A 21781-nucleotide genomic window follows, 5' to 3' on the forward strand; every position below is an offset into this window, starting at 1 on the left:
GTCTGTAGTGTCAGAATGTTTTCAGTGAAAAAATAATCTGAATCATGCTGAGAATAATATGGGAAACTGTGTATAATCTATGGGCCTGAATAGCAGCCACAGAGTAATCTCTCTGTAAATTAATATAAAGTCTACCAGACACCATGTCATAAGAATGTTATCCTTTCCATAACGTATTTAGTAAGATCAGAATGACATAAGCATGCTTTAGCAACCACATCTCACTTCTAGCAAAATGCCTCATGTGGATTACATACACTGCAGGCCTCTTCTTTTTATAGTCTCATTACAATTCCTTTCCAATTGAAACCAGGCTATGACTCAAGAGCCCATTCCTCTGCTCACTTTCACTATGAAGTGAAAACATACAATACCTATATCAGAAAGAAAGAAAGCAAAGATCTGCAAAGCAGGAAATAGTGAAAATAAATCATTGTATGTCTTAAGTTCTCAGCAGAACCAGGGGTGAAAACATAGGATATTTATTTTAGCAGAAAGCTGCAGATTAAGTTTTAAAAAATAAAAAGAACAAAAAAACAGAGAGCTCTTTGGACCATTTGACCTATTTAAAGACATATGGGGAAACCCAAATCCTTTCATGGGGTAAGATATTGGTTTGAGACTTAGCACTAGTATCTAACCACACCACGCCATGGTGGAATACACCTGTGGATGCCTTTATTCCCTTTATTCTCACCAGCCTACCCAATCATATAAACTGTTACAGCATACTCAGAATGAAAACTATAGATGTCAATCAAGATTCCCACTCTAATAAACTGGCAGTGGCCCTGCACCTATGTATCTTCCTTATAGTCCAAGTAGATTGCAGGAGCAACTGTCATCCAGGGATGCTCTCCCTCCAGAGCAGAAGGGTCTGGCTACAGTGCAGAAAAAGCTGGCAGGTCCTGATGGGCAATAAAATATGAAGACACTGATCTCAGTCACGGCCTCAGCATGGTGGGGTAGCCCTAGTTACTAATGAGAACCATCTAGCACCCTTGTGTTACACTCAAATGAAACCGTCTCTGTCACATGCCTGTCTTGTGAGCAAAGTTAAAACTTCAGGAGATGGGCTCAGTGCAACTATGTGACCTCAGCTGGAGGAATATAGAAAACACTGCCTGTGAATTAATTCCTGATGTCATCAAACTTACAGCAGATGTGAATTTGGCACAGTCACACAAATTCCTGCATGTGACTGGGGTCTCCTCCTGATAGTGTCTGACTATTGCAGTATGGGTTAAATGATGCTGAGAAGAGAGGGGAAGCTCTGGGGAGAGACACTCATTGAGTGCTCAGACCTCCGCCTGGTTAAGAATGGCAGTGCAGTGTGGATTATGGGATGTGCTCTGACTATAAGGATCCTCATCAGTTTTAAACTTTCTGATAACAAATTGTAAAAATAAATGTACATGGAATGCACAGCAGACCAAACGTCTTTCTACAACTGAAAACACCTGAAAATCCTTAGGACAGATTTTGTACCTGGTTAAAATCTATTATATGTATACATGTATTAAAAGGACCTGCAAAGCACATATGGCAGTTTTCTTTGGAAAATACTACAATATATTAAATGGGTCAGACCTCTCAGGAACACTGTGATTTTATTTGTTACACTGACTCCTATGATTGTGGGTAACCATCCTTGACCCAACCACAGTAACAAACATTGGACCATCTTGTTTCATAGCTGTTTCTTGGATATACATTTATGTACCTTCACATTCACGAAATGACTTCTAAAGTAGAGGAGAACAAGCAATATTTTTAGGGCAAATTTCAGCCAAACCTGCTCCAAATGGCAGCAACACCTAAGGCAAACATCACAAAACCTAACTCCAGATGGAATAAACCAGTCAGGAGGGCTGAGTGATTACAGAGGGCACCTCCCCAGTTCCCAGCCAAGCTTCAGCCACAGAATTATTCCTCTCTAAATTCCTATTTACCCTGGGAATTTGCTGCTGCTGCTAATGATGATGACGATGATTATCACACCAAGAAATACTGCAAAGAACAAGACTGAGAGAACTTTGAAATCATCCAACAAGCCACACTGTCACCCTGAAGAATTCCTGTGGTCTAATCAGAAAGCAAGTATCAGGAGATCACAAATGCACTGGTGTGTACAAGAGCAGTGCAGCAATACAGGTCAGTGTCACTAGCAAGGATCCCAGCACACCAGTGGGCCAACTAATATAAATTAAGCTGATGGAACCCCTCCGATGTTCTGGAAAAAAAACCCAAAAACAAAAAACAACAATATCCGGTTGAGTTTGTATTATTCTGAACTGCTGTTTCATATTTAATTACAAAAATCTTAAAGCAACACAAAAGCCTGCAGCAACAAAGGCAGTTCCTGCTGTGTGCCAGCTGTCTGCAGTGACAGAGCATGACGGATAGTCCCAGCCTCTGGGGGGTCTACAGACTAAAGCAGTCACTGAGCAACCAAAAATATTGCCTTCTTCATGCAGTACAATCTTTGTTGCATGTGTACTGTCCCACTGTGCCCATTTCCATTGCTGGGAAATAATTACCATGGTGGGGACTGATCACGCATTCAGTGATTCTAGTGGGAGGAAGAAGAGGTTGCTCTCCATGACAAAGACATGACAGGGTTGGAATTTTAATGTAAATGCATCTTTGGGAAAGGCAGAAGAGTGAACTGCACCAAGCTTCCAACATTCCCCCTTTGCTGGGTAGCGCTGTGGCCCAGAGACTGATCTGCGATCGATGATTTTGCTCTGGACTCAAATTCACCCCTGGATTTGTGTTTTGGGGGCAGAGGAGAAAAGTGTCTAGAATCATAGAATTATAGAATCATAGAATCATAGAATCATAGAATCACCAAAGTGGGAAAAGACCTAAAATATCATCCAGTCCAACCACTCGTCTGTTACCAATAGCTCCCACTAAGCCATGCCGCTCAACACAACATCCAGTCACTCCTTGAATACCCCCAGGGTCGGTGACTCTACCACCTCCCTGGGCAGTCCATTCCAGTGCCTGACCACCCTTGATAATGATAATTATCAATGATAATTTTTGTCTTCTTCTGGACAAAGTGAGTTTATTCCAACAAATTATCACCATTAAATGAGTATGAAAGCAGCTGCAAGAAGAGGAAAAGACTGAAGAAAATATTACACAGAAGCACGCTGCCAGAACCCTGGCAGCAGTAGTTATTATTTTAGAGGAAGATGAAAGAAATGTGTAATAATATGGAACTACCCAATATCCAAGTCAGGGGGGATTTTTGTTTCTGCCTTTCACTTCTGAAGATGAATTCCTCAGACATAACTCCCTACATTTGTTCCCTCCCCTCCTCAACTCCCACCCCCCACAAAACACACACATTTCTGCCTTTGAATTTCCTGTGCAGAAAGAGCCTGAGTGCAAAGGAGATGAAGAAGGGGGTCCAGCACAGAATATCAGAATATCACCCAGACCTTATCCATTTTATTTCCAAACTCCCCTTCAGCTTTTTATCACATTTTCCATGTTTCAAGAAAGGCTCTCTCTGATTTTGGAAAATCAGATGTGCTAAAATCATGCTAAAAATATTTAAACTGCAAAATATGATGCTTCATAAAGCATCAGAAGGCCAGAAATAATTCACAGGGAAGCTTTCAAACTTCTCTGAGAATACTTTTGTATAAAATTACATGCTGAATCATAAAAACCCGAGGAGAGAAAGGACTTCCCAAAGATATTTATACCATACTGGAACTTTTTGTACTTTAACATTTAGAAATTTGGAGAAAAGGGAGAAAGAAGCTTTTTAAAACACACTTTCCTAACTCATGCAGATTCTTGACTGGATGTTTATATATTTGACTCAGATTTTTATTTATCAGTTTTCATGTAAAAGCAAGAAACTTCAGGTAGTTTTAAAAGGAACTTTGTTGCCAGAGCAAACAGGAGACGGTGGCACACTGCTTCATCACCATGTGTCTGTGGTGTGCCAGCACCACTGCTCCCTCCCATTAACATCATCAAGGTGCCACGGGAACATGCATAAGGGTGTTTTCTGCTCTGCCCTGCCAGCCTGACTCACTGCTGCTTTGTAAAAACACCCAGTGCTTGAGTTAGTGAGTAATGCACTAAATCATAATTTCTCTATATGCTTTAACGTGGTAAATTCTCCATGTCCTTAGAGAAGGATGACATTTTCATCTGATACAAAATCTGGAAACAGACTGTAGCTATCGACAGCCACACGTATGCTGGAGCATCACTTCTCCAAGGCAGGAAGAGCGTTGCTTCTCCTGAAACAGGGCAGTGTGAGGGTTTACAAAGGCACAGTAAATGGCAGGAGCTCAAGGATGGGGCTGTGGGCAACATGATCTTGTGCCTGATTTAGTGGTTGACAACCTACCCATGGCAGGGAGTTAAAAATAATAGCTGATCTTTGATGACCTTTCTAATCCATTCTGTGATTCTATGATTTTTTACTATTATTTCATGATTCAGTGACAATGCCTCTCCACTGCCCACCTTTCACTGTATGTTATTTCAAGTGACAACACATGGACAATGCTGCACTGCAAGAATCAGCTCAATAAAGCAGAATGAGTTATTTGCCTCAATATTCACTGGCAGCCAGGATTCTAATATTTCTTAAATCCCTGAGCTCTGCATCCTTAAACTTCTAAGTGGGGACTGAAGGGCAGAGCAAGTCTGAGACCACCTCATGAGACTGAATGTGTACAAGTCTATGGGGCTGGATGGTGTGCATCCCAAAGTTCTGAAGGAACTGGCTGAGGTGGTGGCTGAGCCACTTTCCATCATATTTAAAAAGTCATGGCTGCCAGGTGAGGTCGGGGATGGCTGGATGAAGTGTCACATCTCTCCCATTTATAAGAAAGGGAGCAAGGAAGACCCAGGGAACTACAGGCCAGTGAGTTTCATCTCTATAGCTGGGAAGATCATGGAACAGATCCTCCTGGATGACATGCTTGATCACATGAGGAATGAGCACATGGTCCTCCTCTTTGAAGACAGGCTGAGGGAGATGGGCTTGTTCAGCCTGGAGAAAAGAAGGCTACGGGGTGACCTAATTGCAGCCTTTCAGTACCTAAGGGGAGCTTATAAACAGGAGAGTTGTCAACTCTTTGAAAGGGTGGATAACAGCAGGACAAGGGGAAATGCTTTTAAGATTAGGGAGGGAAGATTTAGGTTGGATGCCAGGGGGAAGTTCTTTACTATGAGATTGGTGAGGTGCTGGAACAGGCTGCCCAGAGAGGTTGTGGATGCCCCGTTCCTGGATGTGTTCAAGGCCAGGTTGGATGGGGCCCTGGGCAGCCTGGTCTAGTATTAAATGTGGGGACTGGTGGCCCTGTTTGTGGCAGGGGGTTGGAGATTCATGATCCTTGAGGTCCCTTCCAACCTGGGCCTTTCTGTGATTCTGTGAAAGCATTTTCAGCCAGATTCTCTGCTGACAGGATGTGATAAATAAGCAGTTACCTTAATACAATCTTACCAAATTACCTAGCTGAGCAACTTGGCTCATTATGTATTTCAGAGACCCACAACGATGAGCATAAGGTTTAAATCTATAATTTTAAACCCTTAGAATCATACAACCATTAAGGTTGGAAAAGATGACTAAGAACACTCAGCCCAAGTATCAACCCATCCCCACCATGCTTACTAACTCATGTCCCTCAATGCCACATCTACCTTTTCAAACACCTCCAGGGACAATGACTCCCAATACTTCCCTGGGCAGCCTGTTTTTTCAATGTATCACCTTGCTACAGCGTTCACCAGTAAAGCCACAAAGTTGAATACATCATCCCAGGAATCAAGTTGCCATCATCACAACCGCATCTAAATAGAGAGCTAATAATTTATTTGGGATAAAACCAATGAGAAAAAGCAGCCCACTGGCCCTCACTACCTGCATTAGGACTGTACAATGACTTTATTCATTCAGAATGGGTTGCCTTCCTAGGTGGGAAGCTCCAAAATTTCCCTTCCAGATTTCCCACGCACTATCTGTACCCACTTATACAATTCCAGGCAGGTGCACAGAGCCAAGAGTCTCAGTGTTTATTTCTGGTAACTGCTGCACTCCGTGCTGTAATTCAGCTCGAGCAGCCACACTCGGCTTCTGCAATTCATAATAAATTATAACAATGAAGTGCTTGTTTATGGACAATCATCTGCAAGAACTGCTGACAGAGGCAGGAAAAAAAGCCTCTGTTGTGTCAGACCCAGAGCGGAGGAGCTCAGAAGGAGCTGCAGACACACAGCTCCTGGTGCTGGCACTGCACCATACTCTGAGCCCTGACAACCCCAGCAGGACCAAAGCAACCTGTTATCACACCGCTCAATGTGTGTTGAAGATTCTCTCAATGGGCTGGATCAAACCTACGGGTCCACCAAGCTTTCCACTCAACAAAACAGAGGATGAGTGCAGAGAATATTTCCTCTGTAATGCCACTCGTGTCATGGAAGGCTTTGCTTTGCGATGGTCAGTGATTTTCCTGGAACACAAACAACAGCAATAGGATCAGGCCTACAGGGCATAATTTGTTGCTTGTAACTTATTCTCATTTTAGTGCTGGTTCTCTAACCCCCAGCAAGGAGAGCAGCTCTATTCCACACTGCAACCTTGAATAACGGCTTTAAATATCTTTTGCTCTAAATGTATGAAGAACTCAAAGAAGAAAGGAAGTCTACCAGGAAGAATTAGAACAGATAAGAAAAAAAAAAGCCACCTCAATTTCCTTTGTTGCATTCAGTGGTGCAAAAGTTGTGCTGTCTTGCTTCTATCACGCATTTGTGGTTGCTGTGAAATAAAATATTGATTAAAGAAAGTAGAAAGGAGAATGATTCATAAAAGCCCAAAACGTGCAAATTGGTAGGTATGCCCATTTTGGGCATAGAATACTCCAAAGAGCTCGTGATCTTTGCTTCTTTTGCCCCCTCACCCACAGGCATAAGCAGCTGTAAATCAGACTCTAAGGAAACAAGAGATCAGCTGTGCAAAGAGATGTTAACTTCAGAAGCTGTTCAATGTTTCTTATTGTTCATTGCCAGGCATGGCAAATATTTGTCTACAGTATTGACTTTTACTTGGCTTAAGTATAGAGCCAGATCCAACAACATACCCTACCTGCTTTGTGCCATCCCCAAGATGAAAAGCAGACATAAACTGCTGAAATGAAAAACCAGCTCTGAAAAAATGCCTACTCTGTATCAGCAGAATGATGTAAACCAGCGAGAACGTACCAGTCCGTGTAGCCATAAAAATCCTTCTCCGCCAGTAATAGACAGTTGTTTTCCTCAGAATGTTAAGCTTTAAATGGAAAATGTGTCTTTTGGCTAATGACAAAATTTCCATTCTTCATATAACATTGAGGTATGTCTTTAAGACTGCATATTTTAGTAGTTGTTCATGCATCCCAAAGGTCATGTATCACATTTCCTAATCTGTTATGATTGAGCTTAAACACAGGGGGAATCATTCCTGGAATGGTTTTCTCTGTTCAGCGTCTCTCTGCTTCCTGAAGCAAATCAAATCCCAAGGAGAACTGAAGTCCCTGGCCACATATATTAATGTTTCAAAAATGACTTCTGTGCTTATTTTCCTAATAGAAAATAAATAATTACTCTGTTCTCAAATGTCACATTCAAAGTGTACAAAAGTCAACTCAAGTCTTCTGAATAATGTAAACATGTTTGAAAACAAGCCTTGAAGTTGTTTATTGGAGAACAAAGGTGTTCCCATACATCTGTGTTTTTTGATGCAGCCATTGAACTCTCCTACTACAAATAATTTTATTTAATGATTCAAACAATTATTATTATTTTTATTTTTTTTTTTTAGTTTACTTTCAATTACAGATACATGTCACAGAGTTTGTGGGAGGCTATTTACTCTTTTTATTCTGTCACCTTTCTTACTGCTACATAGCGTATCTCTAAGCATTTACGCAGCAAATCCAGGAAGAACACACAAAATTTGAGTGCTCCTCAGCTGTTTTCATCATGGCTTTTTGCACTTTGCCTCTTGGTTTGCCACCAACGCAGACAAACCAGCAAGCATTGGTAGGGACAAGAGCTGCCTACTGCCTTCCTTCACTGCTGGGAAACTAAGACAAAAAAGTTCTCAACACTGCGATTTTATAGGATCATAGAATTGCTCAGGTTGGAAAAAAAACTTCAAGATCATCAAGTCCAACTGAAATCCAACCATACTACCCTAATGCTAACAACCTACCACTAAATCATGTCCCTGAGCACCACAAAAACCAAATGGTTTTTAAACACATCCAGGGATGGTGACTCAACCACCTCTCTAGGGAACCCATTCCAGTTCTTAACAACCCTTTCTGTAAAGAAGTTTTTGCTGACATGAGGCAGAACGGGAAGCCTCTAGCCGTCTTTCTGAGATGTGCAGCATTTTCTGTCCCAGTGATGCTGGGAACTGACTTAATGTACTCAACTTTAAAAATGCAACACCTCATGGAGAAGGTTGCAGTTAATGTAATTTTGAGGTTGTTTATATGAAATAAAAGATACAGATACAAGTCATCCTAAAGGTGGAGTCACACAGAAATGGGAAGCTTCAGGTTTGGGCTTTCTGCTCTGTAAATCGGCCATATTCAGCAGGATTTTTGTATTTTGAATAGGCCAGTGAAAGTCCTTCCTGTCTAAACATATTATTTTTGTCTATGGATGCCAGATTCATTCTAAATGGTACGTTTATGTGACACCTATGTGAATGGTATAAGAGAGACCAAAATAAGACAGTCTCCCTCTCATTTGAACAATGATATGTTGCCCTAGTGACTCTTCTCACCACTCAGTTTCCTGCTTGTAGAAAAGTAATAACTTTATTGATGTTTTTTAATGAAGCACTTTAGATATACGGATACATTCTGTAACAAAAGACTTGTAACACATTCATTTCTAAAGAATTTAAGGACGCCACTTCATTGAGTCTTGACTTCATGCTAAGGTAAAACTAAGGTAAAACTTAGAAACTTCATAGAAAGTTCCACACCAATATGTGAAGGAACTTCCCCACAGTAAGGGTGACAGAGCACTGGAAAAGGCTGCCCAGGTTGGCTATGGATACTCCTTCTCTGGAGATATTCAAGAGCTGCCTGCACACCTACCTGCACAGACTGCTGTAGGGGCCCTCTTTGCAGGGGGTTGGACTCAATAATCTCCAGAGGCCCCTTCCAGTCCCTACAATTCTGTGATTCTGTGAAAACATGTAAGTGTTAAAAATCAGAAATAGATAGTAAATATATATCAGTTGAAAAAGTAAACATGAAAAACCATATGATTCTTCAGCACTGAAATTTAATCTAGGAGCCAATATGCCATTAGACAGTCCACTGGGCAATCATGAACACATTTTAACAGATCTAATCAAGAAAATGGAAAAACAACTGAAATTTGGAATGCAGGTTAGAACTGAAAAACCTTCTATTACTATAAAAATGCCACTGGCTGCTAATTTAACCTCTTCAATAGTCCCTGGGTTAGAATTTCACTTCAAATCACTATCAGTTGAGTCAAAACACTCCGAAGCAAAAAGTTCCCAACTGCTAAAACCATTATGATTGTTTTCTAATAGACAGGATCCTGTGCACCTTGTACTGATGACACACTTCCTTTATCAGGAAAATAGTGCTTTTGTTTCTATGCTCCTTCTCTGCTATTCCTACATAGTAAATGAGAATTCCAAAAGCCCAAACCAAGTACGAATGTGCATAACTTGCATCATCATTAGACCTCATTAAATTAACTAGAGAAACGAATAGAGTAAAGATGTTCAAAACCACCATTTTTATTAGCTGTATTGGCATAAGGAACATGATGTTAAATGCATCTATTTTCATAGAATCATTGAATCACCAAGGTTGGAAAAGACCTAAAAGATCATCCAGTCAAATCGTTCACCTATTACTATTAGCTCCCACTAAAACATGTCCCTCAACACAACATCCAGTCTTTCCTTGAACACTTTATCACTTGCTTTAACACTTCAGGGAAAAGAGAGTATGAATATATATGCTTTTTGCGGAAATGACATCAGCTGCCCAAGGAGAAAGCACAGACAGCCCACCTTCCCAACTGCTCAGTCCAACAGCTAACTGAGGTCACATCATTCAAGAACTGGACTGCAAAACAGAAAAAATGACTACTTTTATTCTCAGGACCTACCCCAGGGTTTAGAAAGGTGACATCATTTAGAAGCTAAGTCTGAAGTGCTTTCCTGTTACGTATCACACTTCCCTTAGAGATGTATTTATACAGTCCATCTTCCCAGCCTTGCAGGAAGAGGATGTTTATTTTTAGCAACATCCTTGAATGTTTTTACCACTGAACAGATATATAAGAAAGCAGTACAACTGCTACATCTCATTGACCCAACTGGTTTTTGCAACTGAGGAACAAAGTAAAATAGACTAAAATGACGGATTTATGTAATAAATCTTAATTTAAATATAAATCTTTAAACCTAAATCTTCTATATTCTGTAGTTACGAGGACTCAAAAAAATTCAACCCTTTATGGTAGTACAAAATACAGAAACTAAGACCTATCATGTGCCTTGCTTTGGTTGTGCTTGCCTGGGGCAGGGAAGAAATGGCTACACAGACCACTCCCAGATGCATGAAATAGAAGAGCCTTCCTCAGCTGCTTCTTATATTAAAGATGTGCATAGGGTGTTCTGTTTTTCTCTAATGGATATAAAAAGCACTTCAGCCTGGAATGGATCTGGCAATTTTAGTTTCAGCTGTAACGTGTTTTTAGTGTTAGTTTTATGAACCCATGAAAAGAGGTTCAGTTTTGTTCAACAGGATTGCTGGCAGATTGTATTGTAAGCAACTGCAAGTACATAACATTTACTGTCTTACCTCCAGATTGAAGGAGTTACAAGATATACTTCAGAGAAACTAATCTGAAGTCACATCTTTTTTTGTAGGGTTCAGGTAAGCTTGCTTTCTAAATGGACATAATCATACATTTCCCCCCCCAAAATGTTATATATCTAATTTCCAAATCAGCTCAAACCCACCTCTTTGGAAGATTAGGGTTCTTCTATTCGGTGCCTTTATGAAGAGAGGTTAGGTTCAGCAGCATTACAAACCATAGGGATAGTTAAGCACTAAATACACCGTCTATATGACAGGTGAGAGAACCAGACCTTAGAAATTACTGAGCAGTAGCAGAGCAATTATGGAGAGTACAGCTGAAATATTATCTCATATTCACTTGTTCTGTCACAGATTCTGCATGGAACTTGAAACAAGAAATTATTATAATGAATCAGGTATACGTGGAAATGGTTATTGAGAGATTCTGTTGAAGTCAGTTTCAATCTGTTTTCAGTAGCAGGTTAACAACCCTACGTGATTTCCATTAGTAGAAAAGAACTTTCAGGTTTTCTTCTAGAAAATATCCTGACTATGACTCAAATCATATTTGAGGAATATGATTTAGCTGGGAAGTATTGGTAATGGTTGGACTAGATGATCTTCTAGGTCTTTTCCAACCTTGATAATTCTGTGATTCTGTGACTACAAAGCACTGAATTGCAATATTGCAGGATAAAGTGTGATGAATGCTTTCTTTTCTAAAGATGATTCACATTCTTCTCAAGACCAGGCTAATCCCTCAAGCTAATTTATTAGAGGAAAATCTTGTCTGAGTGGTAAATCATGATGTCATTGAAAGAACTGTACACGCTGCTGACTCTCAGCTGTTATCCCTTTTGTGGAACGACTTCTTACATGTTGTGAGTAAACACAGAACTGGATTTTACTCATGCATTGTCTCCACAAAATGCTCCTCCAAGTCGTTCACCTCAAATGATTATATATGGAAACAAAACCAAGAAGATTTCATATACTTGGTCAGAGAGAGTAAGCTGTATAGGAAATGAGGCAATTCCAGTTCAGGATGAGTTTGTCTGCTTTAGGATAAATGTGAGATTGTAATAAAAACAGTCCAATACTGGCAATTCTCTAAATACTCTCATAAAGTCATTGCTGCATGGTTTCATACTTTGTACCTCACTGCCTAGGGATGCCACCATTAAACCATCAGCAGAGCCAAGAGGTACCTGTCTCCATCAGCAGGGCAACAGTGACTGAGAACTGTACTTTTAAAAGCTCTGGAACTGCACACCCATGATACAGACGATAGTTGAGCACAAAACTCTTTAAACACAACCTAGCAAGTGCTTAGAAGTGTGTCAGAACCTTATTTGATCAGACATGCAGCAAGGAGCTCATGAGCTGCACAGCCAGCCAGAGGCCGCCTGTATGCCCATGTGATCATCACATTGAGACTGTTATGGAAGAGAGCCATACTAGTAAGGATTATATATTGCTTTTGAAGGGTTTATTCTTTACCTTTCCTTGTTGCACAGATCTGACAGTCTCCTTCCATCTGCTTCCTCTCCAGAACATTAAAAATAGCATTCACAACAGAGACGTTAAAGTCTTATTTTTCAGCTATGACAAATCCCATAGCCACTGGCATCCCCAGCTGCTTCCTCTTCCCCGAGTTCTACTTACTGCCTTTCCTGTTACTTACCTCTGCTAATAAAAAATATCAAAAAAACAAACCAAAACAAAACACTAAATCAAATGCATTACTTGCCAAGTACATTTATTGTGGCAGTACATAAATAACTAGAGGGGAAAAAATAAGCAAGTGGAAAACGTTCATTGGCTCACAGTTCCATTAATCTACTCAGCTTTTACTGAAATCTATGTTTCATGAGCTAATAGTCCAAGATGAGAGATTTCAGACAGCCTATATTTAAAAATAATCTGAAAAAGCCCCCACACCCTCAAGTGGAGTCCCAGAACAAAAAAAGAAAACACAGATGACATTTCTAAACTCTGGAGGAAACATTTAATTATCATGGTCCAAAATAACCATTGTATCACCAAGACTGCTAAATACCTGTGATTTTTTTCTTCCTGATATATTGAACATAATTGTAGTGCCATAAAAGACAGAAAAGAGAGCAAAATAATAATAATAATAATAATAATAATAATAATAATAGGAAGAAAACACAAATGAGAAACAAACAAACAAATCTGTAAATGTAACCAACAAGATGCTTATATCTAGAATATGGACATGAGAACATACTAGTGGAAGGATGGATATTTTGAGCATTTTCCATCTATCAGGGATCACAGCTCTGGAAGAGAGGCAGTTATGATAGAACAGTTTGTAACAAAAACAGTATGATTTTTTGTCAAAGCATTACAGAATACCACGGCCACAAAACTACCTGCCCTTGGAGCTGAAAAACCTCCTCTGTGCAGCAGCCATCCATGGCCAGCTGAGATCTAAAGCAAAAATCCACTAAGCAAAACCAATCAAATGCCCCAACAGAAGCATTGAGTACAATTTAATAGCTTTTACTCCTCCATTATCTGTACCTTTTGGCATAAGAACCAAATTAATCTTTGTGATTTAAACTGCATGTTGATTATGCTGTTGCATGAGTATGTTGCCCTCCCTGCTGTCTGACAGCAATAAGAAAATCAGATTTAAAAGACTAACAGACACGGGAAGGTAAGTGATAGCAGATGGTTTGCTTCTCACCACACTTTTGTCACCTCCCTCTTTCAAAGAATTCAGCATAAAAGGGAAGAATGCTGCACCATTGGAGACCTACTTAGAATACAAGTAAAGAGTCAGGCCAGTACAATGGCTAACTATGTACCTCATTTAGGCATAATGAAATGGTAGTATTTCTACCAAGCTGTTCTGTTTAAAGAACAGAAGCCTGCACAGATGTATTAACTACAGCATTTTACCTCCAGAAAACTATTCTTAAGAAAAGTCCAGCCTTTTCCTCCTGAGCCCACCTAAGAATATGGAAGTGCCCTGGGGAGCTATAAGAGTTAAAGACAAAGAGCCCTGACTTCCTAGGAACCCCCTTCTGAACTCAGTAGTAAAAACTCATGGCTCTGGAGCATATTCCAGTACAAATGGCTGTCAGTCAGGAAAATAAAAGTGTTAGTGGGGAGCTTTAATTAAAATCAGATCAGGCAAGGGACTCGTGGGGTTGCAGCACTGCTTTCCTACAGAAATGCAGAGTTCTGATAAGTAAAATCTCACTCTCCTGTTTCATTGATGGTCTTTCCTCCTTATTAATGAATTATTCCAGAATGAGTGCTGTATTCTGACTTTCATCTGTCTTTCTTTGGTCTCATAGTGTGTTTTCCAGTCTTTCAACCTGTGTTATTTTTTAAAAGGCATGTAAGAATTGCTCAGAAATCTACAGTCCACTCCAGCAATATTTATGCTTCTGGAATGCAAGTCTCATATGCTGAATCCATATAGCTCAACAAAGAGACTGCAAAAGGATGAGATTAGTCTCCAAGCAAGCTCTGTATGTTACTTCCCTGTTTGCAGATAATTTCAAAAATGGTTCATAAATTAATTTCAATTGAACTGCATGTTTAAGATTGTTGTAAATAAGATGATATCTGGAAAACAAAACATCTAGAAGGGTGATTCTGTTACCATTTAAAGGTGATGAGAGAGGACATAGCTTAAACTTACACAACATAATACAGCTGGCTAGGATGCTTGATCAGGACATACACAAGTAAGTTCAGCATCAGCTTTTATTCAGAGCTCAGATCTAAGCAAATGTTTTACTCTGAGATCTTCTATGGAAGTTGCTTGACTGTTCAAAAATTTGTTGCCAAAAAGGAAGATTTGGTATGGTAACTGATACGTACAGATTTTAATCCTTATGGAGATGAGAAGTCATTCTGAAGTAAAATAAATGTAACAAGAAAAAGTGGACGTCATTATTTCAAGAGTATCTGCTGTCCCAGACGTTTCTCTTATTCAGATGCACTTCAGAAATCAGACTACATAAAGCTCAGTACCCCAGTTGCCAGCTGAAAAGTCTTGCAGCTGGATTACAGGAATACACATCTGGATGAGTGCCATCATCTCCTCAGTTCTGTGTAAAGTACAATGAGATGTGCTACTGCCAAAAATCCAGCACAGATCCACTTCATACTTTCAGAAAATACAGGTATAACATGATCATAATGCATGTGTTATTGGAAGCATGCAAACATTTGTAACCTCATCTTCATCATCTGAACTTTGCAAATTACTTCCTTACCGATCATGTCTTCCTTAGTTCTTATAAGTTCCACTGTTTAAAGTATGATGAACTACCCTGTATTTGTCAAAGGCTAAGAGCACCCATTACCATGTCAGCAGACAGCTGACCACAGATTGCAATGAAGGGCCATATAGTTCAAGAACTGCAGTTCCACAGAAAACATAAATTCTTCACTCCACCTCCATTACAGCCCATGGCAGTACTGCCTTTCAGCATTGGTCTCTTCAGGGCTCACAATGATCAATTTGAGTGCTCCGTTAACCCTCCTTTCACAGACTCAGCAGGAGGAAAAATGAGGGATAAGTGACTGCGTTCCACTTATCTCCACACTTTAAATATCAGAATATTTAAGAGCCTTTGGATTTATCATCTAGATCATCTTTGTAATTCTGCACCGCTAAAAACTCTCGTTGTGAAAAAACCTCATTGAAGACACACACACTACATACTGCAGTATATAAAACACCAACTTTCTCCTGCTGCCATCACTTCCTGTAAAACTGCATTAAGCCTTGAAAGCATTCAAACACACCATCAAGAATCAGAAGAGCAGCTTCTCCCTCAATCTCTACTCACTTATCTGGGGAGCATCCTCTCGCTCCCCCTGCAGCAGATGAAGGGGCCTCTTATGCACTTTGTGTACTGCTTTCTGCTGAGTTCTTCTTTATTCCTGACTGCACAGTTCAGGCAAGCTGGAGAGAAGCTCTAAACAAGTATCAGTGCCAGCAGTGACACGCCCCTCACATGTAGACGGCAGCTGAAAAATTTTCAGGCTCAAAAATACCCTGAACATTAGACTGCAATACAGAAAGGGGCATTTCCTTAATATTTATAAGGTCACACTTCCTTGGCTTCAAAGCACATGCATCTGACAGCCTCATCTGGGAAACAGGTACAAAGCCGAGCAACTCTACATACCTCAGACTACATGACCCCTCACACTCAGAGCTCCTCAACGAAAACAGATGCAACTTTATGCCACATCACTCTCCCAAAGTTACTTTCTTCAAATATTGAATACAGCTGTCAAGTTCATCACAGAGTACTTTCCTTACAGCTTGCCCAGAACCTCAATCTCCTATGCCTTAAATGACTACATCTTGAAAATGTTCTTTTAATCTCAGCAGATGATATAGTTTATATCTTTCTTCAATCCCTTAGAGTCAGAAATCCAAAGACTGACAATGTCATAGAGAATTTAGCTGTAAGTAGAAAAAGCAAATTAAAGACATTTAAGCCAAAGCAACATAACTTGGCTAGGAAAGATACAGGCAGAATCTAAAAGCCACTTCAGAATTCAACCAAATGCACTCACATTTCCACGTGTAGTATCTAACAGATTAAGTATTTTCTTCACCATTATTATGTGTGTTAGAATGGAGGATTAAAACTATATTGTTATACAGACACTTATTTGTAAAAGGCATAGTCTGTGTCACACTGCACAGTCATCTATCTGATCAGGCTGTGTCTGACTTCAGAAACTTAACTACACTCACAAATCCTTCTCTTCCTCAGGTTTGTTTTCTAGACTTTTGTTCATGCTCTTGAAGATACACATATGTGCAGTTTTAAGCACACTTATAATTCAGTGTATTCCTTCAGTACTGTTGCAGACATTGCACAGATGTTCTGTACAGTCTTCACATGACAAATGCATGAGTAGAAAAGCACACATGCAAAACTACTCCCCAAAATTCTCTATTTTGTGGGACTGCAGTGAATTCTGCTGACAACATACTTGGTCTTAACTATCTTTTGTCCTGCCTGTCAAAGAAGCTTCTTTTCAAGTACCCTGTAGATGCAAGGCTGGAAATATTGTTTCCACTTCTGCAACTTGATTTCTGTTTTTCAGAGCCTATAACATCAACTAAGTTCTTACGTGAAAAATGCAGACACACTCTGATGTAGTTAATGAGTGGGAAATAAGTTGTTCAATATCCAGTCTCATCTTCCTTGAGTGCACTCACACAAGATCTAAGCTATGCAAGGATGAGCTTTTTACAACTTCTTATTGCTATTTTTTCAAAAAGAAATAAGTATGGAATTGAAATTTTCAACCTTGCCATTTCTCTTTGACTCAGAGGCTATTATTCATATGAGGTATGATAGCTTCAAGAGACTTCTACACAGTAGGACAGTCAGTGTCTTGGTAGGGTTTCCTTTTTGCTTGATTTGCAAAAGAAACTTTTTTCACTCTTCCCAATTCTAAATGCTTACAAGCTGAATCATGCTGTTCAGCAGGCTGCAGATTGATCTCTTTTCCCCCCTAAGGTTTTATGTAGAATTTAAATAATGAAGATGTTAATTGTGTACGTGGAAATGGGAACTGAAATTCAGCAAACGCTACTGTGCTTCCATGCTGAGCCTGAACCCTGTTTTGGTTATCGAAGTTACTATATTTGCTGAGAAAATTATTCCAAATTCAATAGGTAGCATCATAAAGCCACACACCAAATGTTCCAAACCCCATTTCCCCCACAAATGATCTTCTTTAAAAGAAAATTTAATCAGTGGCTGTGTTTTACTGAGACTTCAACAATCCACAAGATCCTGGCGTAAGAGAACCCTCCATCATGCTGTAATTCTCTATACATGTTAAGATTAATTTAAAATAATTTTAGGAAATATTTTGAGACAGTAGAAGGAGATTCCCTGTATGTTGCTAGAAAAAGCAGTTTGGATACTTTGAATGGAAAAAATGCAAGGAATGAAGAACTGGAAGAGAACAGCAGCTCAGACTGGTGAGGCACAAGACTGCCCTCAGACCAGTACGATTTCCTTGTTTTTGTTTACTTTCAAATACAAAGGAGCCTCCTGATCAAGCAGAGATAGAATGGAGCCCTATAACAATCAGAGTGGAATCCCACCACTGCATTTTAGCCTTCTTGTAGTTTTTCCTAGACGAATAGGTTAGGATGACAAACTTTAATCCCAAGACAAAAAAGAATAATCAACTCTGTTATACAAGATCCTCAGAAAAATTTGTCCAAAGTATAGAAGTCCACTGCAGCATGTAGTCATACTGAAGAAGTATATAACTAAAATCCATGAAGTCCAGGCAGAGTCATATGACCAGTTGAAAGTAAGTCTGGAAATATTCATATTAGAATTATCTCATTATCATCTAATTACACCCTAAAAAGAAGAAGGGATTTATATGAACAGTCTTATTAGGTAACAAAATTAGTAAAACTCATTTGGTTCAAAGATGAAGATATTCAAATTCAGAAGAAAAGCAAAGTATTTTATATCAGTATAGATAATTCTTAGAATACTAAAAGAAAAAAAAAAACACTTTTTAAATAAATGGTAATTTTATCACATGAAGGAGTTCCCAGCTTAAGTATAAAAAATTATTTTTTTTTATCAAGAAACCAGTTCTGGAAAGTTTTGAACAGATGCAATCAATGATTTATCGAGCCTTTAATATGAGAAGTTTTTATACAGGCAATTTATAAACCTAAACAAAGAACAACTACAGAGCATCTATAAGGAAACGTATCAGGTATCAACTCATCAAGTCACAAAAGACGAGCTCATTTTCCTGGACTTAGAACAAAACTATTTCACAATTTTGTTCTGGGTTAAGACATTAATATTTAAGAAATCAACAGTTATGAAATTCCAAAACATCTGAAATTGAAGATCTTAGGAATAGTGGTTGAAGAAAAATATTTAGGAATTAATTAATAGTTTAATGCTCTTTTTTGTTTCTTGCATGGAACATTTGAACTGGCTCTCGACTTTTTATCTTCTCAGTTTTACTACCCATTTGTGTCTACAGGATGGATGCAGAAAGACTTCCATCAGCACATTTAAGGAAGAACATTTCTTTCAAGCAAGGCACAAAATTTAAATTTATTTATGTAATTTGATTAATCCCGATTTGTTTAACAACAAGTACAAAAACCAACTTTAACGTAGGTGTAAATACAATTTCCACAAAGTTGTTCAATGAAGTTTAAAATCAGTTACGTATCCAGAACTGTAAAGCACAATTAAAAGCAGCCCAGGATATACAGATTTTTTTTACCACAACTGCTGAAAGAGCTCATAATGTATGAATATATTTAACAACCTCCAGTAATAAATTAGAAACTCCTTTCTAAACTTTCATTTGAAACGTGTTTAAGTAATTCTGTACCTAACAAAGGAAGCATCAAAGTTTTACTCAAGCTGAGGCCTAATGAAACATACACACAATTAAAAACTAAATAATGGAACAATGATTTGAATGTTTTGGTCAAACACTTCTAAGAACAGTAAACTAAGATAGTATAGAAAAATAGCAACAGATTCAAAGAATCATTCTCAAAAAAACTTACAGTGTACTGTAGCTGCCTGGAATATTCTAACAATTATAGAAAATCATATTTCCAAGTTTGGTACGTCTGTATTATGTAGAAGACATACATTTAAGACAGCCATCCAGGAACTTATTTACAAATAGAAGCTTATTCATTTTAAAACAGGTATAAAAATCAGTTTTGGCACTAACCATAAGGCAATGGATGATGTATACCTAAAATTGCAAATCACATACTGAAAGCATAACCAGAAGAAAATATCATTCTTTAACTTATTTTTAAATGAAAGTATGAGACTATAAATATAACTAAAGAATCAGCATTTTCCAAGTCACTAAAGTCATCCTACCCAATATACTGTAGATTATTTTTAATAAGCAACTGTAAATTGCTTTAAACCATAAAAAGACTGGGTCATGTCTTGCAGGAGAGCCTAGTACTTCTATGGCTATCAGATTAGCAAATTAGTTTTAGCTTTATTACCACAAGATAGCAAAGATTTAAAGGGTAACATCATTTCAATTTTTAAGAAGAAAAAAATCACATTAATGTGATTTAATGTGATTTGTTAATAAATTAACAAAGTCCAGCCTTTGTTAAAGGTCTTTAAAAAAAAGTGCCATTCACTCCAGTGAGTAAAGATTAGTTTCAAACTTTTTTTATTTCTACAAGCATATTTTTAGCAGCTTCCTTTTTGCATTTCCATGAGCTTCAATGATATTTCAACCTTAAAATTCATTTTTTCCAGTATAGTCACATTTGCACTGCAAAGACTGAAAATCCAGATTTCATAAGCTGTGGATTTCAATTAAGTTTTAAAAATAATTTTTGTATTCAACCTAAATTTATAAAAAACTTTTTTTTCCCCCAAAACTTAAGGCAAAATAACAACTTGTATTAGTTATGTTTCTTTAAATCTGAGCAGGTGTATGAGGCTGTTTAAATATCAAAAAAGCTAGTGCCATATACAGTATTACCAACAAAAAGTAAAGAATAAAGTAGCATGCACCCTCTAGATGAAAAGAAAGTTTAATTTTACAAGATGTTTAAATAACCAAAAGGCAAAAAGTTTCTGTCTCCTCTAAGAGTATCTTCATAAACCACAGAAATTTTAGAGGACAACAAGTTACCAAAGTATTCCGTTCAACATTTATACAAATACATTACTACAAGTTTACATACAGTCAAAAGACATCTCAGTGTTACCTAATTACTTAAATTTACAAGACAAACATAAATAAAGCTGTTAAAACAGGCAAGTACAGTACTGATCTATCATTCAGAACAACATATTTTGTATATCTTTCACCTTGAAATCAATCAGATTAGAATTGTGCGAAGTCATTCTTCAAACCTAAAAATAAAATAAAGAGAATTAAGTATATCTATGCAAGTTTCACACAATATGGGCTTATTCCAAATGCCTAAGTCCTTTTTTCAGGCATGTAATTTACCATTTAACAATGTCTTGTCTGTTCTTAGAAGAGGCCACAGTCTTTAAGGTTATTTTTAATAATGACATCAGTTACAGCATCAAAAACAAACTGCACATTTTTCGTATCTGTGGCACATGTGAAGTGAGTGTAGATTTCCTTCGTGTCTTTTCTCTTGTTAAGATCTTCAAACTGACACTGAATGTAAGCAGCTGCTTCCTCGTAAGTGTTTGATCCTAGAAGGAGAAAATTGCTCAGTAAGCAGGATTCAAAAAGGAAGAACTAAACTTACATTGTATCTTAGAAGGAAGTACTTACTCTGCAACAACCACTAAAAACTGAAAAGGAGTATGTTGATTTAAATAATTTCACAGCCACTACTTTACAATATAATGTGCATCTTGTTGAAGGAAATCTTCCGGACAATTTTTAAACTATTTTATTTTATTTTAATAATATAAAGTGCTGCAGAAAGAGTATTTATAACAACGGTAGATGGAACAAGTCATTAACAACTTATCACTATTAAACAGACTGTATATGATTCTTTCATTCAAGTTATTCACTTTCAATTCTCATGTTTTTGACAGTTTTTCTTTTCTTCAGACAAAGAATAGTCTGAAATTACAATGAAAATGATACATAACAGGTCTATGCCTTGTTAAATAAAATTGTCTTTTGTTATATATTTCTTCAACAAGTCACCTCTTCTAATATATCTGTATATATGCTCCCTTCAAATAAACTCTCACGTATCCTCAGAGATTCCCACTAGGGGCAAAAAAAAAAACAAAAAAACACCTGGGTATAAAAGAATAGAATCCAGAATAAAGAACAGGCTAAACCAGAGTAGGTTGACAAGCTCTATGACAGCAACACCTAAA

General features: G+C 38.2%; 1 protein-coding gene and 1 long non-coding RNA gene across 3 annotated transcripts in view; both read right to left on the reverse strand.

The window, feature by feature from the left end:
• Window positions 1-6042: 6042 nt before the first annotated feature.
• Window positions 6043-9253, reverse strand: LOC107320578 (uncharacterized). The gene is made up of 3 exons (XR_004306004.2): window positions 9135-9253; window positions 6729-6799; window positions 6043-6494 (listed from the first exon to the last, which is right to left on the reverse strand). It is a non-coding gene; the product is annotated as an uncharacterized LOC107320578 (long non-coding RNA).
• Window positions 9254-18985: 9732 nt separating this feature from the next.
• GNAI1 (G protein subunit alpha i1) overlaps window positions 18986-21781 on the reverse strand; it is a 32846-nt gene continuing 30050 nt past the window's right edge. Inside the window, exons 8-9 of one of the 2 annotated variants that reach the window (XM_032442286.2) lie at window positions 20919-21133; window positions 18986-20818 (exon numbers count right to left, since the gene is read on the reverse strand). In XM_032442286.2, the coding sequence (XP_032298177.1) occupies window positions 20943-21133 (191 nt within the window). In that variant the 3' untranslated portion in view covers window positions 18986-20818; window positions 20919-20942. Of the gene's footprint in view, window positions 21134-21781 lie in introns of both variants that reach the window. The other variant, XM_015877396.3, reaches the window with a different exon arrangement.

The sequence above is a fragment of the Coturnix japonica genome, chromosome 1 (genome assembly GCF_054131305.1).
Source record: "Coturnix japonica strain WE chromosome 1, WE-NBRP24, whole genome shotgun sequence".
Classification (NCBI taxonomy): domain Eukaryota; kingdom Metazoa; phylum Chordata; class Aves; order Galliformes; family Phasianidae; genus Coturnix; species Coturnix japonica.